The sequence below is a fragment of the Cervus canadensis genome, chromosome 26, assembly GCF_019320065.1.
Source record: "Cervus canadensis isolate Bull #8, Minnesota chromosome 26, ASM1932006v1, whole genome shotgun sequence".
Classification (NCBI taxonomy): Eukaryota; Metazoa; Chordata; class Mammalia; order Artiodactyla; family Cervidae; genus Cervus; species Cervus canadensis.
The window spans coordinates 50,143,769-50,170,443 of record NC_057411.1 but is presented as its reverse complement, the minus strand read 5'-3'; the positions used below and the strand labels follow the sequence as shown (position 1 = coordinate 50,170,443).

At 61.8% G+C, this 26,675-nt stretch overlaps 1 protein-coding gene across 1 annotated transcript; it reads right to left on the bottom strand.

Annotated features, from left to right (window-relative positions):
• Positions 1–1,300: 1,300 nt before the first annotated feature.
• Positions 1,301–26,461, bottom strand: CPZ (carboxypeptidase Z). Its single transcript, XM_043448251.1, has 11 exons — positions 26,307–26,461; positions 21,028–21,060; positions 19,528–19,902; positions 17,128–17,340; positions 14,889–15,085; positions 14,198–14,359; positions 13,737–13,895; positions 7,395–7,530; positions 5,561–5,700; positions 2,417–2,516; positions 1,301–1,747 (listed from the first exon to the last, which is right to left on the bottom strand). Exons 1-11 carry the CDS (start codon positions 26,389–26,391, stop codon positions 1,413–1,415), a joined length of 1,935 nt encoding a protein of 644 aa, XP_043304186.1. The 5' UTR covers positions 26,392–26,461; the 3' UTR covers positions 1,301–1,412.
• Positions 26,462–26,675: the final 214 nt, after the last annotated feature.

Below are 26,675 nucleotides of genomic sequence, written 5' to 3'. Positions count from 1 at the left end.
AGACTGTGTGACGGGAGGAGGCCCGCGCCCCCTCCTACACCTCCCCCTGCAAAAAGCATCACCGCCTGGCCCCGGGAGCATGCCTGTTCCTGTCGGCTTTGGTCCAGGCTGGCAAGAAGTGATCCCACAATGCTGATGGGCAAGGGCAGGGGGGTGGGGGTAGGCTGATATTCAGCTGAAATGAAGCCACTGCTCTGGCAGGATACCAGTCCCCACTTCTGTGTGGGGTCATCCTTGCCCAGGCCGGGGACTAGGGATGCAGAGGGACCTCCAAGAACACAGCCAGGAGCCAGCCTCCTTTTAGGGATTGAATTGGGTCCCCCCCACCACCCCCCACTCCCCGGAATATATATGTTGGAGTCCTAAGCTCCAGTGCCTGTGAACGCGATTATATCTGGAGACAGCAGGGATCAAATCAAATGGGGCCCTCAGGGTGGGCCCCCATCCAATAAGACATAAAAACAGAGGACATTGGGATAGAGAGACAGACAGGGGTGGAGGGAGCAGGATGAAAAGACACGGGGTGGGGACGGCCGTCTAGACGCCAAGGACACAGGCCTGGAGCAGAAGGAGCCTGCCGACACCCTGACTCGGACTCCCAGCCTCCAAGACCAGGAGACGAGTGCGCGTGGTCTGCAGGGCTTTGCTATGTAGCCCTCGCTGACCAGCACGCCCTCTCTACGGGCCTCCTCTGTTCGGCCTTCTCACTCCCTGTCTGACAGATACCAGGACAGACAGACGCACCGAACTTCAGAGATGGACGAAGACAGGGCCCTGCGGGGACCTAAGATGCTTTCATCACAGGATGAGGAGGGGGATGAGGAGGGGGCTGAGGAGGGACCCTCCCTGCTGGAGTCAGGTGACTGCTGGGCGATACTTTTTGCCAGCTCACCTGCCCTGGAGACTATGATCACCCTGGCACCTGTTGGGGGTCAGACAATGCCCCGCTCCCCAACCAGGCTCTCCCCCAGCTTTCCCCCACCTCCCACCTGCTTCGACATCCTCCCAGACACACAGCCGTCAGTCTCAGCTCCCAGCCCGGCACCACCCTCTCCGTGTGGCCTCGGGGCATCCCGTCCCCTGCTGAACCTCGGCTTTCCATCTATAGCGTCGAGGCCCCTCTGGATTCAAGGCCTCCCTTTCTGGGAATGGGCTGAGCACAGAAGGGTTGGCAGGGCTGCCCTGGGACGGCCGCCTGGGGGCCAGAGGCGCCTGTGTCCGGGACCACAGAGGCGGGCAGGACAGGAGGGCCTCTCTCCTCCAGTGGCCATGCCGGGCTGCGCGCACAGAGCCTCTCATTGAGGGGAAGAGAAACACTTTAATGAGATGGAGGCGGCTTCATGGGACGCCTCTGGAAGACGGATCAAGAGCAGGAGACGACGTGGCCCGCATGTCCGGCAGGGCCGGGAAGCCTAGTACTTGAGCAGCCAGCGAGGCTGGTGCTGGCCCAGCGACGTGAAGTAGGACCACCACCAGGGCTTGCTGCCGCCTGTCGTGGGCTGTCTCCGGGCCCCCAGGGGATCCTGGTCGGGCTCCTGGGGCTCCTCTCCGGGCCAACCCCTCCGGGACCCAGGAAGGAACTTCTGGGGTCCAGTCCTCAGCGGCTGGAGAATGAAGTCCACGCGGCCAGCCCTCTTCATCCGGGAGGGGATGATGACTTTCTTGATGACCTTGGAGTAGCCGGGGGCTTGAGCGATGACGATGTGGGCCCCGGGGGGCAGCAGTCTCCAGTAGTCACCATCTGGGGCTGCAGACACATGGAAGAAGAGCGGCTCTCGGACCTGGGCTCACACAGCCTTGAGACGGGGGGCACTGGGGGCCAGGGGGAATCCGCCTGGAGGGCAGCAGACTCCAAGGGTGCACTCGCCTCTGCGTGGGCCTGGAATGTCCTTCCTACCACCTCCCTCTGTCAAACTCCTATTCATCCCTCAAAGCCCTGCCTAGGCACACCTCCTCTCTGAAGCCTTCACAGTCCATCCCACTCCACACACCGCCCCCCCGGACACACACAATTAACAAGCCCTCCTTTTTCTGGACTGTTTCCTCCAGGAGCACACATTACAGGGTATTTTTCAAACCAGCTGTGAAATCCCTGAGGGCACCCAGAGCCCACGAGGACACACAGCTTATCAGTGGGATAGAAGCTCTGGGATATTAACTAACAGGCTCCCTCCACAATGGTGGCGTCTGCCCAGCGGTCGCTTCTTGAGGAACGCAGAGTCCACATCGACGGTCATTAGCAGTCAGGACCTGCGTGTATCCCTACCTGCTGGGCTCAATGCTGCAGGAGACACAGCTCGAGGTGGACACAGACCCCCAGGGCCCCCCAGCCCCGCCCTCCCCCCAGGCCAGCAGTGGACGGATGGAGCAGGGGCCCACACTCAGAGCCCCGCGGGAGCCCCCAGGAAATGCTCACCAGTGGTGATGTCATGGCGGATGCCCTTGACTAAGATCCGGGCGTTCTTGACCGGCTTGCCAAATTTGTCCATCACCATGCCTTTGATGCCCCGGTGTACCTGAGCGGACCAAGGACAGGCTGGGGATACGGTTCGCACCCGCCTAAGGGCCCGGCAGCCCGCCCAGCCTGTCTCCAGGGAAACCCTCGTCTGTGAAGTGAGGGTAAGCAGTGAGGAGTCCACCACCGGGGTCCTCCCCCAGTGACAATCAACCCCATTCTGCGTGTGCCAACGGCCCACGGTGCCAGCTCGGAGGGGTCTGGCTGACAACATCGCCTGAGCCCTGAGCGGCAGACCCCTCGTGCCCACCTGTGAACACATCTGAGCCTCCTGCCTGGGTAACAAGGGCCGGTGTGGCCAGGGTCCCGAAGGCAGCGGGAGGACACGGGCCCGAAGGTTGGGACCCTGGTGTCGGTCCCAGCCAGGCACCAACCGGCTCTCTGACCTCGGGCAAGCTACCTGGGTGTCTCGGCCCTGCTCCCCGTCTGTATCAGAGGGTTGCTGTGCCCGCCTCGGGCAGTGAGAATTAGTACAGTAAGAATTAGCGCGAGCTGCAGGCAGGGCAGCCCCACCCTCTCGGGGGGCTGGTCCTAAGCGCGGGCGGTGTCCAAGCAGACGCCCCGCAGCTCATGCCCACGTCACCATCGGGCCAAGAAGCCACACTTGGCAAAGAAAGCACCTCCCAGAGCCTCTGCACAGTTCTCCTAAAACGATGTGCAACGAACAAGCTGAGCACCCTGGCTCTATCAGCTGGAAACAACCAGAGGTCGACCCTCCTCACGTCAGAGGAGGCCAGGACGCCTGGGTGGGAAGGGCAACTCAGCTTGGGGAGCTGTTCTGTCCCTGAAGGCTGCCCCTCCCTCCTCCAGGGCCGCCCAGGGATACCAGCCTCCATCCCAGCCCTTCCTCTGCTCACAACGCCTGACCTATTCCTCTCCCCTTTCCAGACACAGCTCACACTCCTCTTCCTCCAGGAAGCCCTCCCCGATGATCGCTCACATCAGGGGCCTCCTTGGGGAACCCACAGTCCTGGTTTCCTTACTCCCAGCTCTGATCTCACTGTGATGTCACCGTCTGCCTTTTCTCTTGCCCCCTAACCCGAGAGCAGAGGCCAGACACACAGAAGGACCTCCAGGGAGCTCTTGGTCTGTCCCTGCTCTCAGGCGGATGGTCACCGTCCTGCAGAAGCAGGCACGCCGAGCTCTCAGGCAGAGGAGAAGAGATGCCCCCCCCCGCCATCTCAACCAGAGGGAGGTGGACGCCACCCCCCAGGCCTGGTCAGGATCACTTGGGGAAAGGCCTCAGTGGACGTGACAGACAGATTCTTATCAGAAGACCCGGGCAGCTGTCCTGGGGACCATCCTGAGGGGCAGCCAGGCTCGGCCACATGCTGCCCGGCCGTCCGCAGTATCGCGCTTGCTATTAAATCTTTATGCCCGGAGCCTTCACATGCAATATCCGCAGAGTGATCCCAGCCCCATTTAAGGCTCCTTAAAAGTCATTTCCACCAGACGGCTGTAAAGCGGGGCACGCGAGGAGGCCTGGCTGGGAGCCATTATTGATGCTGACCGGCCCCGAGCAGCAAGGTCGCTGGCACAGCCGCCAAGGAGGACCCCACGCTGACAATGTCCAGTTGTCATCCAGGGCCTTGCTCCCTCCCTATTGCCGCAGCTGCAGGCCCAGAGGCTCAGCTCACTACCCGCTGGGAGGAAGTTCCTGATCTTTCTAGAAGGGAGGGACCTCGACAACGGAACTGGGGCTTGGGGCAGGCAGATCTGAGTTCCAGTGGCCGATGACATCGGACCGCACAGTCACTCTCTGACCCTCTCTCTCTGTCTCCTCCTCTGGCTATATCAGAGCCCCCGTGGTCCTGGATGGGAGCCCAGGGACCCCCGACCGGCACTATCCTTCCCCAGCACCATCGTGCCTCCAACTGAACGTTGGGCCCCATCTCCCAGCCAGGCTGGTGGCAGGATTCGACACCGCGTGGCTGGGGCTGGGGGTAGGGGCCCTGATTGTAAAGTGCTGCGCACTCAGCCCCTCGCTGTCTCCCTCGGGCAATCCTGCTCCTCTCTTCGGGCCTGCTCCTCACTGGGACGTGGCAGCAACACGCTATTTTTATGATTCTTAAAGATGCTCGGGAAGAAGCAAAAAGCAGAGGCTTCTCACAAAACCGTTATCACTCTCCATTTTGAGTTCCCGTGTCCCGGGCACGAGTGTTACCCTACTCAGATCAGAACAGCATCCCCGGCAGGGGGGAGGGTCCATGCTGCGGAGCCTGAGGGCCGGGGCAGGGCTGGGAGGGGTGGCGGGACCTCGGCACTCACTGGGTCCCCACACGGTCACTGGACCACCGGGAGTCTCGGTTCTCTGGGTCTGGTGAGGGGTGACTTTAGACATACTCTCTGAGGCCCCCTCACTCAAGGCACGCTTATTTCCGGAGGCTCTCAGCCCATGATGAGGGGGTCACCCCTCAATCCCGTTGCCCCACTCCCACCCCAGGAGCCCGTGTCCTCCCCTCCGAGCCTGAGGGGCAGATGCACCCAGGCCCTGCCTCACGACCCCGCACGCTGCTGCCAGCTGTCCCCTACAGGCCTGCTCCCAGCCAGGGCTCACCCATTCCCAGGGCTGCGCCCCTCACTCTGGCCATGGGACCCTCGATGGTCTAAACACCCCCACTGAATTATAACCCATGCCACCCCCTCTGCCAAGAGGGTCCCTGTCCCGTGGCATGACCTCCCTTACTTCTCCTGGGTGCCTCCTTCCTCCAAGGAGAGCTGTGGCCTCCAAGGCTGGGTCAGGGGCCCCTGCACTCCCCTCACAGAGACCCCTGCTGCACCGGACACCCTGATGTATGCCCCCCCGGCATCCCCAGCCACGCCGAGGCTGGGCCTAGGGGAGGAGAGCGGTCCAGTGAGCCTTCGCTCATGAACACAGACGGTTAACGAAAAAGCAAGTACAGTATAACCATGTGACCGCGTGGACGCCGAGCCCCACCGTCCGGTGTCCCAGTCCAGGGGGTCGCTCGCTGCAGGGCCCAGGTCTGGGCCCCCCTCCCCACACCAGGCCCCAGGTGGGGTCGGGGCACAGCGCCCAGAGCTCACCATCTCCATGAAGTTCAGCAGCGGCTCCTTGTTGTGCTGCCAGATCGTGTAGAGGGCCTCCTCCGGGGGGAACTTCACGCAGCCCAGCTCCACCGTGATCTCAAAGCAGTTGCTATGCAGGTAGTTGAAGTCGGACATGCCTGCAGCACAGCGGGGTGGGGGCAGCTGAGTGAGTGGGGCCCCGGGCTGGGCAGCTGGGAGGGGCCGGTCCTATCCCGGCCTCCCAGCCGGACAGACGGAGGCAGACAGCTCCCACCCAAGGTCCCAGGGAAGGGGGGACTGGGCTGGGGAACAAGTGGTCTGACGACCCCATCCACGGACTCCCCTACCATCTGTATGGCCCATCGCAGGGTAAGGAACTCGCCCACCTCCAGCAGAGAAGCTGGGCTCACGCTAGGGGTCACACATGACCCTGGGGTCCAAGCTGTGGCCCTTGCCCCAGCCTGATAACTGATAACAGCGTCCATTTACCTGGACAGTCCCAAGAACAGTCCAGGGAGGAAGGTTCTATGACCTCCATCTCTGGGGGAGCCCAGCCCAGGGAGGCTGATGGCCGACCTGGGAGGCTGCAGAGGCTTTGGAGTAGGTTGGTCTGACCACCGTCTCCCCCCACCAACCCCGAGTCTACCCTCTACCCCAACTGCATGGGAGGTCTTGTACAGCAGAAGCTTCCAGGCAGCTCTGGGGCCTGGACCTTCAGAGCTTCAGGGCCTCCTCCAAGCCCTGGCAGCCAGCAGCCACCCTTCATGAGTTACTGTTCAAGTCCTCAGTGAAGCCACACCCCACCCGCTACAGATGGCCCCTTTGTCCCTGGCCACTGGCCCCTAACCCTCCTGAGTTCATGCCCTGTGGGTGGGGAGCCCGACTTGCCTCTCCCAGGCTCAGCCCCGCAGTGGGCCCTTTACAGACCCCACTGAGAGGTCATGATTGAGACTTGAAGCCCTCCCCCCGAGGATCAGGGGACCCATGTGTCTGGGTCCTGGAGAGAGAGAAGCCGCACTGCCCCCTCTGGGGAAGGACCACATGTGCCACCACGGGCAGCAGGGGCGCTGGGTGAACATGGCTTTGGAACAGGAGCTGAGGTGCCGCCCTGTCCAGCCCCCAGGAGAAGTCGGGGGACAGGCAGGCTGAGTCCCAGCTCTGCCACATGCTGAGTCTTGTCTGAGCCCAATTTCCCTTATTGTCAAGGGACATGAATACTCAGCGTCATGCCAGCGTGGAGGGGTGGCCAGCAGCACATGGAGGCCTGTGGGCTCAGCCCTCAGGGACCCCATGACGCAGGGAGTCACCTGCTCCCACATTTCAGAGAAACAACGAATACAGTTTCACTGTAAGAACATCCCACACGGTTGGACCTTAGTATTTATATAGTACTAAATGCCCTTCCTCACTTCTCTAAAACTCCAGCTTCACGGACAATCCTGTACTCCATCAAGCAATCCTACAAAACCCGCAAAAGGCGAACTGGTCACGGGTGGTATCATGAGATGGTAATTGACCATTAAGTAAACAGCAGAAAAGGCAACAGGAAGTCTGGCCCTTCCAGGACACAGGAACTTTCCCCCTCTCCAGCCCCAGTCCAGCCCTGACCCCCCAGTCTAGCCCTTCCCCAGGCCAGCTGCGCTCCGCCCCGCCCCGGGCCCCGCCCTGGGCCCCGCGCCTCCCCTCTCGGCTCCCATGGGCTCCGGCCCGCCCAGGCCCCGCCTCCACACGAGGCCCCGCCCCGTCTAGGCCCCGCCCCATCCAGGCCACACCCATGCCCAGCCCCGCCCCAGGTCCCGCCCCTACCCAGGCCCCGCCCCCGTCTACCCCGCGCACCGTCAGCCCCGCGCACCTCCGGTGAAGCTGTACCAGTCCGCCCCATTGATGATGCTGCCCCTCTTCAGGAAGTTGCCCCCACACCTGTTCTCTGACCTGTCCATCATCATAGGGTGCACGTCGGCATAGGCTCGGGCCAGCAACTTGAACATCTGGAAGGGAGATGGAGAGGTCCCCGCGAGGGCTGAGGTGGGCGCCCTGCGGGATGCCCTCTGAGCTGGGGGCGGAGGGTGAGGCGGAAGGTACCTCCTGTGGGCGGGACCGCCGCAGGGAACACTTGCAGCTCAGGTGGGGGGGGGGGCGGTGTCCTTGCCGCGGGCCCAGCATGTGCAAAGGCTCGGAGGTGGGTACACCGACATGTCACGGAGCCCTGCACACCAGGCTAGGGAGCGTGGGCTTCCCCTCGAGAAGGGGTCGCCCTGCAGGGACGCTGGCAGGATTCTGGAGGTTGGTTTTGCAATTTATGAAGCATTTCCTGCCGTTGTGCAGAGGGCAGGCCTTGGAGGTAAGCAGGTGGGGAAGTGGGGGGCTGGGATGGTCTCATTTTTACCGCCTTCATTGCCCACGTGAACGTCTATGGTATTCACCACTTCATCTCCCCAGGGGACACCAGCCGCTGCAGGAGCCCACCCGCCTGCTGCCATAACCTGTCCCCAGTTTCCACTGCGTCTGGTGGTCCCACACAGGACGCAGCTCAGGGTCTGCCACCCCCTGAGCGGGAGGGAGCCTGGGGGCAGGGCCTGGAGGGTGGCCCGGATTCCTGGGGGGATGCAGAGCCCCTCCCCCACTGGCCTCCCCCAGCCCAGAGTTCCCCTCATGACACCCCTCACCCCCGCAGGCCCCAGGTCCTCCTCCTAGACTGGACTCAGCCACCTGTATGTCCCAGTACCAGAGACAGGTCTGACCCAGGGTGGAGGCTCCAAGCAAGGTCCAGATGGATAAGCAGTGAGCCTGCCCTGGGCCTGTTAAGGGCCCCCGGACCCCAGGAGAGGTGTGTCCTTTCATGAGGACCCTTCTTTAAGAAAAGGGGAGGTGGGCAGGTGGGGTCAGCAATGAGCAGCTGCTCCAGGCCAGAGTGAGGTCTCTCCTGGCGACTCAGACCCAGGGCCTGCGGTTTGGAGAAGGATGCATCCAGTTTCTCGGGGTAAGGCTGCAGTTTCAACTTGGTCCCACAGACACAACCCAAGTCCCCCAAATACAAGCCTGTGGGCATCTTGCAGTCACCAAGGTCAGCAAGCGAGGACTGCCATCCCGCCAGCAGCCGCTGCCACCTGTGGTCAGCATCAGCCGTTTCAGGCAGGCACCCAGGTGCTTTTGGGGTTGTTTCTGGAACTCCGCCTGGTACCCACCTCTCTGGTACCCACCACCCATCTGAAGAGTCGGACCTTGGCTGGTGGGGTTGCCCCTCTCCAAGGTCTGCCCTCCAGATCCTCCCTCCGGGTCTCTCTCCATCCTGCCCTGGAGCCTCCGGTCACCTGTCAGTCAGCCCCTCAGGAGAGCAGAGAAAGTCCCCACCACCCCAGGGTGCTCGAGCCCCAGGCTGGCTGGGATCAGGCCTGCCCTGGGGGCAGGAGCTCTGCCCAGGTGCCAGGTGTGGGTGGGTGGGGAAGACACAGAGATCATGATCACTCCCAAAGAAACAAGATGGGATGCAGTGGGCTGCTAGGAGGGGCAGACATGGACTGGCTGGAGCCCAGGAACATGGGCCAGGGTCAGAAAGAAGGGCCAGCCAGCCAGGGACCTGGATAAACTAGCTCCTTCCCACTGCAGGGTGGGCTGGGCCAGGGAGGGCCTGGACAGCAGGACAGAGCTTGAGCAGGGCTGGGAGCAGGCTTTTGGCAGAAGGGGCAAGTGTGTAGGGGGACAGAGGGGCAAGGTAGGCAGCCCTGGCTGGCCTAGGAGCCTTGAATGCTGCCCTGAGGCACCAGCCCGCATCCACTGGGGACCAGGGAAGCTTGGGGGTGTGACTTGGACATCCTGCTCAGGCCCTCCTCCTGCTCCCCCACTCCCCAAGCCTCTCCTGGGACCCTGGTTTCCACAGAGACCACCGCTGGCTGCAGGTCTGAAGGCTGATCGATCGGTGATTGATGGCTGGTGGGGAAGGCGCTTGGTGTTCTGACTCTGTGGGGACTCGTTGAGGTGGATTTCGCCCCTAGAGGCATCTTCACGCGTCTGCCCCTGAGAGCCAGAGACCCTGAGCCTGGTGCCCAGGGGCTCCTGCTGCCTGGAGGACACGGCCTCACCCAGATGCTGACCCTGCCCTCTGATGCCACAGCCACAGGGGGTGCAGGCCTGGCACAGGGGAGACAGCCAGCCACTCCAGGAGTACTTGCAGAGCTCCAAGCATAGAAGCCGGCACCGCTCCAGGTACTAGGCGTGTGCTGGTTGTAGGAGTGAGTGAGTGAGTGAGTGAGTCTATGAGTGAGTGAGTGAGTGAGTGTATGAGTGAGTGAGTGAGTGAGTGAGTGAGTGAGTGAGTGAGTGGGTGACTGAGTAAGGGAATGAGTGAGGGAGGGAGGGAATGAATGAATGAGTGGATGAGTGAATAAATGGGTGAGCGGGTGAATTAATGAGTGAATGAGCGATGAATGAGTGAGGAAATGAATGAGTGATGGATGGGTGAGTGAATGAATGAGTGGTGAGTGAATGAATGAATAAGTGAGTGAGTGAATTAGTAATTGAATTAGTGCATGAATGGGTATGTGATGAGTGAGTGAATAAATGAATGAGTGAGTAACTGAGTGAATGAATGACTAATTGAGGGAATCAGTGAGGGAGGGAGGAAGTGAATGAGTGGATGGGTGAATAAGTGACTGAGTGGGTGAATTAATGAATGAGTGAATGAATTAGTGAGTGAGTGAATGAGTGAGGAATGAGGACATGAATGACTGAGTGATGAATGAGTGAATGAGTGGGTAAACTGAGTAAATGAGTGGTGAATGAGTGACTGTGTGGGTGAATGAATGAGTGGGTGGGTGAATTAATGAATGAGTGAGTGAGTGGATGACTGGGTGAGTGGGTGAGTGAATGGGTGAGTGAGTGGGTGAATGGGTATGTGATGAGTGAATGGGGAGGTGATGAGTGAGTGGGTGAGTTAATGAATGAGTGAGTGAATGAATTAGTGAGTGAGCGAATGAGTGATGGAATGAGGACATGCATGACTGAGTGATGAATGAGTGAATGAGTGGTGAATGAGTGAGTGGCTGAGTGAATGAGTGAGTAAGTGGGTGACTGGGTGAGGGCTGAGTGAATGGGTGAGTGAGGGGGTGAGTGAGTGGGTGACTGGGTGAGGGCTGAGTGAATGGGTGAGTGAGGGGGTGAGTGAGTGGGTGACTGGGTGAGGGCTGAGTGAATGGGTGAGTGAGGGGGTGAGTGAGTGGGTGACTGGGTGAGGGCTGAGTGAGTGGGTGAGTGAGTGGGTGACTGGGTGATGAGTGAATGGGTGAGTGAATGAGTGAGTAAGTGGGTGACTGGGTGAGGGCTGAGTGAATGGGTGAGTGAGTGGGTGAGTGAGTGGGTGACTGGGTGAGGGCTGAGTGAATGGGTGAGTGAGGGGGTGAGTGAGTGGGTGAGTGGGTGAGAGGTTGAGTGAATGGGTGAGTGAGTGGGTGAGTGAGTGGGTGACTGGGTGAGGGCTGAGTGAATGGGTGAGTGAGTGGGTGAGTGAGTGGGTGACTGGGTGAGGCTGATGAATGGGTGAGTGAGGGGGTGAGTGATGGTGAGTGGGTGAAGAGGTTGGTGAAGGGTAGTGAGTGGGTGAGTGAGTGGTGACTGGTGAGGGCTGAGTGAATGGGTGAGTGAGTGGGTGAGTGCGTGGGTTGACTGGGTGAGGCTGAGTGAATGGGTGAGTGAGCGGGTCAGTGAGTGGGTGAGTGGGTGAGAGGTTGAGTGAATGGGTGAGTGACTGGTTGAGTGAGTGGGTGAAGTGGGTGAGTGACTGGGTGAGAGGCTGAGTGAATGGTGAAGTGAGTGGGCTGAGTGAGTGGTGACTGGGTAATGGCTGAGTGAATGGGTGAGTGAGTGGGTGAGTGAGTGGGTGACTGGGTGAGTGGCTGGGTGACTGGGTGAGTGGCTGAGTGAATGGGTGAGTGAGTGGGTGAGTGAGTGGGTGACTGGGTGAGTGGCTGAGTGAATGGGTGAGTGAGTGGGTGACTGGGTGAGTGGCTGGGTGAATGGGTGAGTGAGTGGGTGACTGGGTGAGTGGCTGAGTGAATGAGTGAGTGGCTGAGTGAATGAGTGAGTAAGTGGGTGAGTGGGTGAGGGCTGAGTGAATGGGTGAGTGAGTGGGTGAGTGGGTGAGAGGTTGAGTGAATGGGTGAGTGAGTGGGTGACTGGGTGAGTGGCTGGGTGACTGGGTGAGTGGCTGAGTGAATGGGTGAGTGAGTGGGTGACTGGGTGAGTGGCTGAGTGAGTGGCTGAGTGAATGGGTGAGTGAGTGGGTGACTGGGTGAGTGGCTGAGTGAGTGGGTGAGTGAGTGGGTGACTGGGTGAGGGACTGGGTGAGTGGCTGAGTGACTGGGCATGTGATGAATGACAGAGAGGCGGGGGGTGTCAAAACGGATGCGGGCAGGGACAGTCACTGGGGACACACAGGTGACACACAGACAGTGCAGCCCCCCAGGTGAGCAGAACTCCCCCCAGAACTCCTCCGGTGCTGCAGGAGGCGGGCTCAGCCTGTGCCCGCTTGGCCCCCCAGCTCCCACTGCCCACAGCTCTGAGCCGCACTCCTGGGAGCCTGGGGGTGTCCCCACCTGATTCTTCAGCTCCACAGGGGTGGCTGGCCCTGGAGGACGCCCTTCTCAAAGTCCACCCTCAGGCTGTGGGCCCCCCGCCCCCCCACACACACACATACACCCTATCCTCGCTTGTCCCCGGCCTCCCGGGCAGCCCCCTGTCCTGGCCAAGGCCACACCTCCTCGTCCTTGCCCGAGTCTGGCTCCATCTCCCCCCAGGCGAGGGCCTGCAGCTCAGGGCCCCGTCCTCTTCACGGCGGTGGGTTGGGGGAGAACTGCCGCACCCTCAGGGGGCTGGGTGAGGCAGGGGGGACCCCTGAGGGACCACGGGAGCAGAATAAGATGGGGGCCGACCCGGGCACTTGTCCATCCAGGACCCGCCCCACGCTCCCCGCCCTGCCCCCAGTACCGTGGGGAAGGTCTGAGAAGGTGTCAGCGGCCAGGCCTGTCCCTCGGCCCTGAGTCTGGACCTGCAGCGGGCCCGCTTAGTGGCCAAGCCTTAGTGACCTGGCTCAGACCTTCTGGAGCCTCCCCACGCTGGTCAGGGGAAGACCTGCAAGCTCCGTCCTCCTGCAAGGGTGGGAAACTCCTGCTCCTAGCCGGGCACAAACGGCCCTGGGGGCTGGGGGTCATCAGGGCAGTTTGCGCAACTCAGCTCCAGGGGGTGACGCAGCAAAGCTCGCTCCCCCTCCCTGGCCTCGGGCTCCTCAGCTCCCATGCCCTTCCAGAAGGCCAGCTCTGGTGTCCATCAGGGCAGGGGGTGCCCCCGGAGAAGGGAAGAAGGTGACCAGAGAGGGGTCCAGCCAGCATCCCAGGTCTCATCCCCTGCTGCTCTGACCAGTGGGGGAAACGGGCCTCCTCCGGGCCCAGGTGACCAGAACTCCTAGTTGGACCCCACTGCTTCCCAGGTTGCCTGAGAAGTGAAAGAAGTCGCTCAGTCATGTCTGACTGTCTGCAACCCCGTGGACTGTCCATAGGATTCTCCAGGCCAGAATGCTGGAGTGTGGAGCCGTTCCCTTTTTCAGGGGATCTTCCCAACCCAGGAACCGAACCCAGGTCTCCCACATTGCGAGCAGATTCTTTACCAGCTGAGCCACCAGGGAAACCCAAGAAGACTGGAGGAGTGGGTAACCTTTCCCTTCTCCAGGAGATCTTCCCAACCCAGGGATGGAATCCAGGTCTCCCGCACGCACTGCGGGCAGATTCTTTACCAGCTGAGCCATCAGGGAAGTGCCTGACCCTTAGCAAACCGCCCTGCCCACAACAGTGGGGAGGCGCTAGGAGCCGGCTGGGCGCCATGCACAGCACAGTACTGCCCTCTGCCGGCACCGCCCGGGGCCGCGCCCTCCCCTGGGACGTAACACATGGGGTTGCCTGTGTGGGGAGGGCACTCAGCCAGGGTCCCCACCCCAGGAGCTCCCAGAGGAGACACTGATGGAAGGTGGGGCGGCCAGAGGAGGGAGGGAGGGAGCTGGCTGGAAGACTTCCTGGAGGAGGGGGCTTGGAGCTGGGTCTGGAAGGCTCCAAATGGTTCAGAAGGCTGGAAGGCTTCACTCGCCTCAGGACCCGAAGGACTTCAGGCCCCCCGAGGGCACCACCCACCGCACACCCGCCCAGCCTCTCACCTTCTCGTCGGGCGTGGGAGAAAACATCTTCTCCTCCTGGGGATGCTTGGAGAAGTCGAAGGGATAGGACACCACCAGGTCACCCCCGTGGAGGCTGGCTGAGAGCACGAAGGGGATGGTCCGCATCCACTTCATTATTGCCTTTGTCTCAGGGGCCACCTGCCCGGGGGGGCGGGAAGGAGACAGTCGTAGGGGCCAGGCACATCCCTGCCAATCACTCAGCCCCACACCCGAGCTTTAGGATTCCGCCCGGGCCCCACCCCACGGGGTGTTCCCCAAGTGCCCATCCTGGGCCTGGAACTCTCCTCCCCCACCTCCTGAGGATGCCACCTCCTCCAGGCAGCCCTCCCACGCACCATCACCAGGCACCTGCCAGGTTCTGGGTGCTTTCAGTAGGGGCAGGACCCCCCGAGGGTCCCTGGAATAACCAGAGGCCCTCAAGGGCGGCAGCGGGCTCCTACCTTACCCCACCAGTAGTGCTGGGGGATGGCGATGTGGTCACTGCGCGCGCCACGGACCGAGGCCAGGCGGTAGTACTCGGACGTCAGGTCAGGGAAGTTTCGGTTCAGGTCCAGGTTCTGTGCGTTCTGCCTGCCGCTGGTCCACCCGTTGTAGCCGGCACCCTGAACCACAGGACGGCCCCCAGCCAGGGGTCAGCATGCCCACGGAGGCACGAGGCTGGGCTGAGAGTCACGGCGGGCAGGGTTCTCTCTGGTTTCATGAGATGAACTCTGGAGCTCATCAGCCAACTCCCTGGCCTCCAGGCTGGCCCTCCAACCTCAGGCCCCGCGCCGGCTGGCTGTGCCCCGCCTGGGGTGCCCCACATCAAAGATGCACAGCTCACTGCCCACGCCCTGCAGGCCCTGCTCAGGGTCACCTCCTCCAAGAGGCCCTCCGCTCTGGCTAGCGCACGCCCTGGCTCCTCCCGCCCACCCCTGTTTCATCCTGTTTCTACAGGGCAGGTCGCCTTTTAAGCCACCGCAGAATAACCATCATCGGTCCCCACGCCAAGCAGGACTTTGTCCGTATGAATGCCCGCTGAGTCCCCATTACCCAGCACGGCAGGTACACAGAGCCTCCACAACTGCGAGTGGGTGAACGGACGGGGCGTGTGGAAGGCAGCAGCCGTGGAGCTGGCTTGGGGGCACTCACCTCTGCGGCCGCCACCTCGTAGCCGTCGGGGTTCATGGAGGGTAGCAGGTGGATGCGGGTCGTGTTGAGCAGGCGCTGGATTCGGGGGTTGCCCAGCAGGTACTCGGAGCAGAGGTACTGGGCTAGGTAGATGAGCATCTCGCGGCCTGCCACCTCGTTGCCGTGGATGTTGCCGATGAGCTTCACCTCCGGCTCCACTGTGGGTGGAAGGGGGTACAGTGACCTGGGGGTCGTCTCCGGGATCCCTGGAAACTTGAGGGCCCACATGGCAAGGGCAGCCTGTTGTTATGGAACCGTTTCATGCTTGTTCTGGCCCAAGTGTCTCTGTGATTAATGAGGTCTCATCAAGGCCACCACTTTCGTTGAGCTCAACAGTGATGTAGAACCTTAAATACTAGTGTGATGGATCAACGATAATTGATTAGTAATCATATAGATTATCATCAGCCTGTGTGAATTTCATTCACGGCCACTCCTTGCACTTGTGCAATAGAGGAGAGTGGACACTGGTGCTTAGACGGGAAGATAGGTGGCCCTCGAGTGAAGGGATGGATAGATGGAGGGATGGGTAGGTGGGTAGATGGAAGGAAGGAAGACAGATGGAAGGATGGCTGGATGGAAGGGTGAATGGAAGAATGGATGGATGGATGAGGATGGCTCGAAGATGGGTGGGTGGAAGGATCACTGGGTGGAAGGAGGAAAAGAATGAAGGAAGAGAGAAGGATGGAAGAAAGGAGGGAAAGAAAGAAGGAATGAAGGTGGGTGGAAGGATACATGGGTGGAAGAATGGGTGGATACGTGGACGGGTGGATGGAGCCCAGGGTCTTGCTAACGTGGACCCTGGATGAGTCGCCTCTCCTTTCTGAGCCCCGCACAGAACACATGGAAAATGGCCTCTCCCTCCCAGGCTGAGTGCAGCCCCGTCCCTCCCACAACCCCAGCACACAGATGCCCCAGAGGCCGTCACACCAGTCACCGCCCTTGGCCCCTCACAAAGGACACCTCCCACCCCCGTGTTCCACAGCTGTGCCCACTCAAGAGCGAGTCCCGCCTTCAGCCCAGAGCTGGAGGGGGAGCCGGGCAGGGTGGGCCTTGGAGGCAGGGGTGAGGCTCAATGGCCTCTGACCCCCAATGGGAGATGGGGCTCTGGGCACACGAAGTCCATGCTGCAGAAGCCACCCAGATGCAAACTGGGCTGAGCGCAGTCAGACCAGCAAAGGGGGCCGGAGCCGCTTTGTCAAGACGAGGGCCATGTTTCAGTACTTGGTACTGATCACGGCCAGATCGGACTGATCCTGTCCGACCCGCAGGGTCTTGGGCACAGGCGAGCTGAGGGGCCGGGGAGAAGGCCTGGGACCCTGTGCCCAGCTGCTGTTGGTGCCCCAGAGCCAGGGTGCTCATCTTTGCCTCCCAGGAAACAGGCCAACCAGCCAGGGCGCCGAGTCTTTGCCAGAACATCGGGGTTTCCGGGGCCGGACCCCCACGCCCCACCCCGGAGCCCAGCGCCTTTTCCTTGACCTGCCCCTGAAGTTGCTTCACCGTCATTTATTCCAGCATCTGCGCTGCAGGCCGGAAGGGCCTTCCCAGTCACGGCAGGTGAACCAGGACTGGGGCAGGGTCTGACCGCCCTGAGGCCTGCAAGAGCGCGGCTCCAGGGACAGTAAGATCCAGCCCTTCCCACGTGGCTCCCCAGCTCCAAACTGGACCTAGCCTCCTAGGAGCTGAAATGGACTTGGGTTTTAAATAAATGGGAAGATGCTCTGTGAATTCGGACCAAGCCACTCAAAGGAGGAGCTGTCAGGGACCAGGACCCAGCGCCCACATACCTGCCTGGAGTCCAGGTGCACCAGGGCAAGGTTGCAGAAACAACAAAACGCACAGTTAAGTTTTTCACTAGAGACGCACAAGGCCCGACGGGCCTGCGGTCACCGTACACCCCTCACCTCAAGCCCCGCGACGCCTGCAGCCCACACTCACAGGGCCATGACCCTCCTGGCCGCCTCCTGCCCAACGCCCAGCGTGGCTGTGGCAGTCGGCACACACGCCTGGTGGGATGTGGCCAGCACCCCAGTGCCCCCGGCAAGCCCCAAATCCCCACCCACCCCGTCCCCCAAACATGGGGGGCTTTGATTAGGACCGGGAACCGGCTCGTGTGCCCCAAGGCCAAGCGGGCCGGTGCCTTCTCCCAGCCCAGACCACTCACCCTGCCCCACCCCCACCAACAGCGGCAGCGGCTTACTCAGCTCGTGCTGGCCAGGCCGGCTCGAGAACTCGATGACCAGCAGGTCCCGGCCGTCGAAGCTGCGCCCGATGCTGTAGGTCTTGGAGATGTGGGCGCAGCGGGCCGCCGTCCGCTTCAGCACGCGCACCATCTGGGCGTAGGAGTGGTGAGTGAACTGAATGAAGGTGTGCGGGTAGCTCGAGGGCAGTGCCTCCTCGATGTCCAGGCCTCCTGGGGGCGGAGGGGGAGGTGGGCACGGGCACCAGGGGTCAGCTCGGGGCTGCCGCGGCCCTCACCCCCACCCCCGGCCCCGCCCTGGGGAGCCTGGGGTGTCGGGACCCCCACAGGCCCTTTGGATGGCTCCCCAGACATGATGTGTCTGCGTTTGTAATTAAAGTTCCCTTTGTGAAGCCTGACGTGGGCAGCGAGTCACAGCCCCCAGCAGGCGTACACAGTCACGCAGCTCCTAGCATGGGTGAAGAGCAGGCGTATGTGGTTAGTCTGGAAATTTTGTAACATACAGAGCAGCAGAATACGAGGCAGAGGCATAGGGACAGGGTCCTCAAGGAAAACCGCGGTTTGGCTGCCTTCTGACTTCGGGTGATTCTGTGTCCCCGGGTGTCAGCGTCAGGCGGTGATGGGGTAGGGAGCGGGGAGGGAGAGGGGTAGCAAAGGTGTGCTTTATCCCCCAAATTTGCAAAGCTTGCTCAGGAGACAGTCTGGGCTTCCAGGCGTAGGTAGGCTGTCTATCACAGCCATCCCCAGACCAGCTGGCGGGACCCCTCCCGCTCACAGGAGCACCCCAAGACCAGCCCAGGGGCTCCCTGCCGCCCCCTCCCGTGGGGTATCTGCACGGGAAGATGCAGGTCCCAGCGGGCTGGTCTTGGAGGGCAGGGGCACTAACAGTGGACAGTTTTCCCAAGCGTCTCACTTGCCCTGTGGTTTCGTTTCTGCTCAAAATGGTTTCTGAGGGAGAAGAAAGCAGACGGAACCAGCAATTTGGTGGCAGACTGGCCCAAAATAAACTCCCTCCAGCCCACTCTGCGGGCTTCCCCGGGGCGGGCAGGCGGGCCTGGCCCCACAGCGATGTCAGGCTCCTTTCCTCTGCCTCTCAGGCCCCACCCGGCCACACTTCCTGCCTCTTCCCGGGCGGACAGTCCCTGTCTGCCTGTAAAGTGCGGCCCATGGACCACTGAGTTACAAAGAAGTTGCAGGTAGATGGCACTCCCATCTCCCTCCCAGATTCAGCTCCAGGATCAGCCCCGAGCTCTGCACAGCCAGTGAGTGGCCGAGCGGGAAGCCAGGGCTCGCTGGGGGCCAGCCCGAGGCGCCCCTGAGAGCCACCCCCCACCACCTTGGTTGCCAGCTGGGAGCCGTGGACACAGCGGGCACCTGAGAACCATCAGGTGCGTGGACTGATCAACCCATCCATCCGTCAGTGGCCAGCCTGGCTCACACCAGCCCCCACCCTGCTGCTGGTGGCCTTCCCAGAGCCTCCACTTGGTCATCTGTGAAACGGCGGCACCCGTATTCAGGGACACTGTGGGGTCTTAACGAGACAATGCGTGTGTGACACTTGACCCCAGATCACGTGGACTTCCCTGGGAGCTTTGTGACGTCACTACGTGAGACGCCGGAAGCCACTGTCCCACACCGCCTGGTGTCACACACTGGCCACGGGTGGCTATTTGCACTTAAGCTCAAATTCATTACAATCAAGGAAAATCAAACTTAAATCCCCAGTCACCTGAGCCACGTTCCCAGCTCTCAGGTGCTGCATGCAACCCGGGGGCTGCGATCCGGGCCAGCACAGAGGGCTCTCCTCGCGGGCCACTGAGGCTCCCACTGTTACTGCAGCCATCCCGTCTCACTCACTCAGGAAGCCCAGCCAGCGGGCAGGGAGGCCTGCAGAGGCACTCGTCACCCATTCCCCCACATTGCAGCCACGTGTCCCCCAGGAGCCCCTTGCACACCCCCGGAGACGGGGGGCTCACTACCACCCCAGGCTGCCCATTCCACATCTCCACTCACTTGTCTGAGAAACCAAAGCCCATTTCTGCAGCCCCTCCGGGCGGCTTCCCTGAGCCCACAGGGTTCCCCGGACCCCGCTCTGAGACGTCTGGCTGCTGCTCCAGCCAACATCCCACGTGTGATCTTTCAGGAGCGGCCACAGGCGATCACAGGCTTTGCCAGGCAGGCCTCAAGTGGGACAGGCTCCCCCACACCAGTACCCCATGGTTCTCTGATGGGCGGGAGAGTGCCACCCAGGACTCAGGCCCCTCACATCTCTGCCCTCCCAGCCGGGATCCTGCGCCCAGGGCCTCCGCCTTGGCCGAGGCACTGCCCTCCCGACGCGTGTCCTGTGGGCCCGCCCGGCCACCCAGCCGCTCACCACCGCGGGGCCCCCCCGGAGCCCACCTCGCAGCTTCTCCAGGGGGTCATAGCAGTCTTCCTCCGGGCCCGAGAAGTAGCGGCCGCAGTCAAGGAAGTAGGGCCAGGCCATGTCGATGGCGTCGAAGGCGGGCTGGCAGGCCTCGCGCAGCGCCCCGCAGACGTGGCGGCAGGGCCTCCGCACGCGGCCGCCCTCGCAGCGCGGGGCCAGCACGGCGCAGCCCAGCAGGCGCAGGTCGGGGTTGCACTGGCCCTCCAGGAGGTGATGCAGCACGCTCAGCAGGACGTACTCGGGGCTGGACTCCACGGCCGCCCGGGACCGGTGCTGCAGCAGCGTGGGGAAGGCCGTCCGGTTGTAGGCGACGTCGCTGCAGCTCTGGAGCTGCAGGTCCACGCACGTGGCTGGTGGGAGGGGGGACGGCGGGGTCATCGGGGCGCTCCCTCCCACGATGACCTCCCCCCCAGGATGTGCTCAGACGCCTGCCTAGTAAGCGCCACTCTGCCCAAGCCGACCCCACTCAGGACCGGAACCTGCAGGGATGGGCGGCACGGAGAAGCCAGGACAAGGCCCACAGTGGAGGGAGCCACGGCCTTTGGGAGGACCAGAGACGGCCCCCAGGCCGACCCGTGAGAGGGCCCGGCAGGCCGCTCTGGGTCTCAGCTTCCACGTCCATGGACTGGGCCCAGGAAAGCCAGCCCGGCCAAGGGGTTGCCTCATTAAGGCACATGGTTGAGTTCTGTTCAGCAAAAATATTGTCCTACTTAAAAAGAAAAAAATAATTCTTTACCAGCTTCCCTGGTGGCTCAGCTTATAAAGAATCTGCCTGCAATGCTGGAGACCTGGGTTTGATCCCTGGGCTGGGACGATCCCCTGGAGAAGGGAACGGCTACCCACTCCAGTATTCTGGCCTGAGAATTCCACAGACTATACAGTCCCTGGAATAGCAGAGAGTCACTTTCACTTTCACTTAAACAAAAAAATCCAGTCCTGCTCAGAATACCCCAACACCCAAATCTGGCAGGAGGAGCCTTGAAGATATGCCTGCCCTGAGCACCTCCGATACACCAGATCCATATCCCAGGAGATCCGTGCTCCCTTCCTCACTTTAGGGACGAGGAACTCAGGGCCAGGCGGGGAGGGGCTTGTCCCAGCCGTGGACTCAGCAGGTGCCGAGAACACACAGGGTGCAGAGCCAGCCAGCGCAGCACACGCGCACGTCAGGTCGGACCCCAGACCTCCTCGAGCCCACCTGGGGTGGGGGCATGAAGAGGGAGGGATGGAAGAGACCCCCCCCCCGGAGCCCAGGGCAGAGCCAGGGGTGGGAGCCCAACTGCACAGAGGGAAGGGCCTCCCTCTCTCGTTTTGCCTGATTTCTTGCTCTTTTCATTGGGTCTGCGTTTGATCGACGGGACCTCTTACTCATCACCCACTGCAGAACCCCAGGTTCTGCCCCCCAAAAGGCTTCGACAGCGTGGAGGGCCTGCATTCACTCCCACAAAACAAAATCGGGCGGTCCAGGTACGTACCGCTGTCCGCAGCTGCCGACCCGGGGCATCCACCTGTGGAGAGAAAGGGCGACACTGTCAATCGTCCCCAAATCCCGCTGCTCCTCACAGAGCCGGTCCCCCAGCACCCCCACCCTCCCTGCCACAGCCGCCCTCTGATGTCCACGTGGCCGTCCCCCCCATCCCACGGGTGGAAAGACTGAGTCTCAGGTCACTCGGCTTCCCTAACAGAAGGCAGAGCCCTGACTTGGACTGCTGGCCAATTGTCGCGGTGTGAATATATCCACTGGGGCCGATTCCAGCTTCCTGCAGCTGAACCAGTTCTCCCCAGATTCCCACGTTTTACCAAGCAGCCCTCAGAGCCTGTACCAGGCCCCCCACCCCCGACTCTGACCCCTCGGGATTCCTCGTCCCCCCAAGACTCACACGGGCTGTGGCCCTCTCCCCTCCGGGATAGCCTGCAGTGGGCCGGCCCGTTTCCTGAGACGAGGACGTACCCACAAACTGTCCTTGGAACTGTGAGCTCCAGGGTCCTGCCCAAGCCCCGCACACGTGAACCAACAGTGAGACCCTGGGAAGCCCACTGAAACCAATCAACCAACGCCGCTGGCCAGGTGCCCCCCGCCTCCCATCAGAGGCAGGACCCGAGGGCTTTGGGAGGGCCAAGAGAGACAGAAATCAGATCTGTGGCTCAGCTGGTGCGGTGGATGGGCAGGTGGGGGGTGGAAGTGCGGGAAACAAGAAATCAGAAGTGGGTGCAGAGGGAGGTGGGGGTGCAGAGCGGGGAAGGAGCTGGGACCATAGGGGAAGTGTCCCAACCCCAGTCTTCATCTGGAACCCAGGCCTGGACCACGGTCCAACAAGGATGGAGGCTGCTTGTAGGGACTCACTTCACAACCCCGGGTCACGGAAGCCTGCCTGAGCACACGTGAGCCCCCAGCGGGGGGATAGAGGTGGGGGGTCCTGTTAGGTTAGCGGAGCAGCCGCCTCTACACATAGTACCCCCGACACAGACCACGGTTCCCCCACCGAGGATGGGGCAGCCACAGCCCCCGACCCCCTGCGGACCAACTCCCTAAGCCGTCGAGGGAAGGAGATGTTCAAGGCGCCCTGTCACCAAGGACTCCAGGTGTCCCAGCCGGCTGGAACCACTCGGGCAATTTTCCTGAAGCATCCAGGCAACAGGGCTGCCCCTCAACATGACAGAGAGGGCTGCAGCTGCCCGCCACCCCGCCTTGGGTGCCCCTGCTACGCGCGCTGGGACGGGGCTGGCGGTGGGTGAGATCCCCAGGCGCCCTGAGTCCCCTGCTGGCCTGGCAACTTCCAAGCACGTGCCCGACTCCCATCACCCGACTCCAAGCCTTTCCAGTCTAAGCTGTTCCCAGGTTGCGTCCACTGCCCTCTGCAGCCCGAGGAGGCATGAATACAAACCAAAACATGGAAATAAAGGAAGGACAGGAAACCGCCCTGGTCTCTGCTTGGACACTGTGCTATCTGCCCATCTGCGTTCGGGGAACATACGAATGGATCCAGTCGGAGCTGGACCCCCCTGGGAGCATTCATGCCCAGTGCTCACACACAGAATTCACACTCACCGACCCGTGCGACGCCACACCTGTCAGCTCAGGAGCCCCAGGCCTCCCCAGATCAACGGCTCCCGCCAAGGCCCCACCCCTCCTCACACCTGTATCCGGATGCCAAGTCTGCGCCCGCCGCGTGCCAGGCCAGAGCCAAGCGGGGCAAACCTGAAGACGCACTCAGACTTGGCGAGCAGAACTCCCACTGGCCCGGGGGCGTCTGCTGGCCACAGGAAAATGCGGACGGAGGAGGCCGGAACACAGCAGTTACCCACACGCCAGCTCCCTCAAAACATCAGGCCCACTCAGCTGCCTGGACGTGAGTGGATTTGACAAGCGGATCCCTCCTGGTTGCACGTGGCTTCAAGCCTCCCCAAGTCACAGATGAGAAAGCTGAAGCTCGGGAATTAAGCTCCTCTCTGGGCCTCAGTCTCCCCATCTGTAAAATGGGGGTGATAACAGGAGTACCCACTGTTGCTCACAGGTGGCGCTAGTGGTAAAGAATCCGCCCGCCAGTGCAGGAGATGCCAGAGACGCCGGTTCTGTCCCTGGGTTGGGCAGATCCCCAAGAGGAGGAAATGGCAACCCACTCCAGGATTCTTGCCTGGAGAATCCCATGGACAGAGGAGTCTGGAGGGCTACAGTCCATGGGGTCACAAAGAGACGGACACGACTGGGCGACTTGGCACCATTTTGCTGGAGGGTCCCACGAGGGGGTGCTGACGGCAGGGTCTAGTGAGGGTCTAGTGAGGGTCTACTGAGGGCCCAGCACACAGTGGCTCGGGGTGGCCCAGGAAGGAGGGGGGCACGGCCCCTTGTGACCCACCCACAAGATTGCAGTGCCCAGTGGGATGGACAGGGGGGCAGCATGTACTGACAAGGTCACTGACGCCTCCAGCGTGGCTACCAGGAGCAAGAGAGAGACGGCGGGCTTACCTCCCGGGACGGCCGTAACAAAGACCCACAGGTTGGTGGAACAGGCCTTGATCCTCTCCCGGTTCTGAAGGCCAGACGCCCGAAATCAAGCTGCTGGCAGGCCACGCCCCTCCGCAGGATCGGGGAAGAGTCCTCCTGGGCCCCCAGCAACCCTCAACTGAGGCCACATCACCCCAATCCCTGCCTCCATCACCCGTGTTCCTTCCCGTGTGCTGTGCCCAAATTCCTACCTTCTTCCAAGGACAGCAGTCACGGGGTTCAGAGCCCAGCCTGCGCCTTCCTCCTAATGCAGCCAAACCCGCAAAGGCCCCGGGTCCCAGTCAAGTCACAGTCAGAGGCATGGGGGAGGGCGCCTAGGACTTCAACATATCTTTGGGGGACTCAAAACAACAAGCAAGCCCCACTGGGGGCCTTGGGGGAGCTCGGGCCGGGGTGGGGTCGAGAGGACACCCCATCCAGGATGGTAGCCACCAGCCTCGCGTGGGCATTGAGCACCTGAAATGCCGTGACTTGAAACAGACGTGTGTTTCAGGTGTAAAATACCAAGCTGCAGACCTGGCACTAAAAAAGGAATGCAAAATAGTCATTCGTGATTTTTATATTGATGACAAAGCACCGGAACGATACTGCACATGCGTGCTAAGTCACTTCAGTCGTGTCTGACTCTCTAGGGCCCCACGGACTGCAGCCCCCAGGCTCCTCTGTGCATGGGATTCTCCAGGCGAGAATACTGGAGTGGGTTGCCGTGCCCTCCTCCAGGGGACCTTCTGGACCCAGGGATGGAACCCAGGTCTCTTGCATCTCCTGCCTTGGCAGGCAGCTTCTTTACCACTAGCACCACCTGGGCAGCCCCAATATTGTGTATATATCAGGTTAAATAAAATTCGTTCTTAAATTTAATTTCACCTGTTTCTCATTATCTCTTTCGAGTAGCTTTTGGGAAACGTTAGGCGATGTTTTTGGGGTTGGCATCAGCGTGTTGGACAGCGCTTGTCCAAAGGCTGCTTTTGAGCAGTCCACACGTGACCGTTACACCTCTTGACCACAAGGTGTCAGCGTGTCTTCAACCAAGGGAGCAAGATTGCCGGGGGTCGGGGTGTCTTAGATGGGCAACAAGAAGAGAATGAGGTCAGAGAGGTCGGCCCATCGACCCAAGGACACACAGCGGTCCAGAGAATTCAGTATTTGAACCCAGACCTGCGTGGCCCCTCAAAGCATGGAAACTGCCTCAAATTCCAGGCTCCTGATAAAGACTTGGAGGAAGGCAAGGGACAGGCAAGGGGGAGGGTCTAGGCCTGCCTGCTCTGAGCCCATGGATAGTAAGACAGGAAGGACAAGGACAGTCCTGGACATAGCAGCCTGGAGTAAAGCTGCCCAGCCCTGCCCTCGTCACTCTGCGGTCTGGAAAAGGCGCTGGGCTTCCATGGACCACACATGCTCAACTGTCAGGAGATCCCACTGGAAAAAGGGATTATTCTAGAAAAAGGCACTGATGCCGCCATGGAGGGGAAGACAGAGACCCAACCTGCCCGAGCCTCCAGGTGAAGAAGGGGCAGCCTGGGTCCAGAGGAGGGTCTGCACTTCTCCCTGGGAAAAGGGCAGGTCAGGGAGAGCTTCCTGGAGGAGGGGGTCTGTGCTCCCTGACAAGCCTATAATAGTGGACACTTCCTGGGGTCTCGGGGGAGGCTCCATCCATGACACCCTCTGCATGACCTTCTGCATCCCGTGTGTGCACACAAGTGCGGGCACACACTCAGACACACCCAGACACACGGCCCGGCCTGGGGCCTTTCTGTAGAAAGCGGGGAGGGAAGAGGTGAAGGTGGGACAGAGGTGGAGAGAAAATTCAACTTGAGCTGAGAAAGAAGGAAAGGGAGAGAGGGGCTTGGCACATTGCAGGGACTCTGCTCCTGGCACAACCCACTTGACTGGTGCCAGCAAATTCTCAGGTGTCCACAAACCTCCGGCGCTTGAGAGACTCAGAATCCGACACGCCCAGACCCCAGTGTGGGAGGGAACCCCCCCCCCCCGGCCATCTGGGTCACAGGTGTCTGCCACTAAGGACCCTGAGGGCGGTGGACCAGACGCACCCTCACCTTTCAATGTGAAGGGAAACTGAGGCCCACCCAGAAGGCAGTGTGGTGAGGACCACAGCCCAGGCCCCAGCTGGCCCCCTGTCCCCGCCCCCCACCCCCATTCCCAGGTGCCTCCCATCACCCTCCCAGGGGGGCAGCCCCTGGATGCTCCCTGAGTCCCACCGTCCCCCTGCCCCCAGAATCCTCCAGGAGCACCCCCTTTCCCCATCAGGGACCGCACCCCCTCCCTGGCCCTCTGCACCAGCTTCTGGAGACGCCACTGTCCACATCACGGAGTTGGGAGGGAGGGGTCCAGAGACTGCCCCCTTCCTGGAAGGACTGGGGACCTCGGATGCCCTCCCTTCCTGCAAAGTCCCGGCACCTGCTCCCTCGGACCCCACCTGCAGGACACCCCCTCCACCCCCCTCCGCCCGCGGTGCCCAGACCCGAGAAGAAGCCCCTGCTGGAGCCCTGGGTGCCGAGAGCTGGGCATCTCCGTTGACCCCCAACCTGCGTGTGCGCTCCACCCCGGGATCCCAGCTTGGATGCGCTCAGCGAACCAGGCACCCCTTCCTGTGCAGACCCCCAGATCCAGGGTTCACAGGGTGCCCACTTGGGGGACGTTCTCTGGAGCCCCGGGTCACGCGGGGTAAAGTTGGCGGTTCCGGGGGCGCTGAGTTCCACCCCCGGGGGCCGGGAGGTCCCGCCTTACCCTCGGGGCCCCAGGCGGGCTCGCACCCGGGCCGGGCGGCGGTGAGGACCAGCATGGTGAGGAGCAGCGGCGGCGGGGGCCGCATGGTGGGCGGCGGGTAGGGCGGCCGGGCGAGTGATGTGGCACTCGGGCCGGGGCGCAGCTCCGCTCGGCTCCCGCCCCCCGCGGGCGCGGAGTCGGGTTACAGCGGCGGCGCCAGGAACCGCGCGGAGCGGTGAGCGCGCCCGCTTCCGGAGGCCTCCGCTCCGCCCCCAGGGGTGAGAGCCCCCAGTGGGGCTGGGTTCCGCCTCCCACATGACCTCCCGATCCCCCGCTGATAACTGCCTACTAACCCCTATTTCTGGACCAAGGGGCCTATGAGGGAGCCGG

Excerpts from the sequence above, each read along its gene's own strand:
- CPZ (XM_043448251.1), bottom strand. The coding sequence starts at position 26,391 with ATGCGGCCCCCGCCGCCGCTGCTCCTCACCATGCTGGTCCTCACCGCC. Across the intron at positions 13,896-14,197 it reads AGCACTACTGGTGGGGTAAG|GTGGCCCCTGAGACAAAGGC; the intron begins GTAGGAGCCCGC and ends CCCCCCGGGCAG. Across the intron at positions 7,531-13,736 it reads CTCCCACGCCCGACGAGAAG|ATGTTCAAGTTGCTGGCCCG; the intron begins GTGAGAGGCTGG and ends TCTCCCTTCCAG.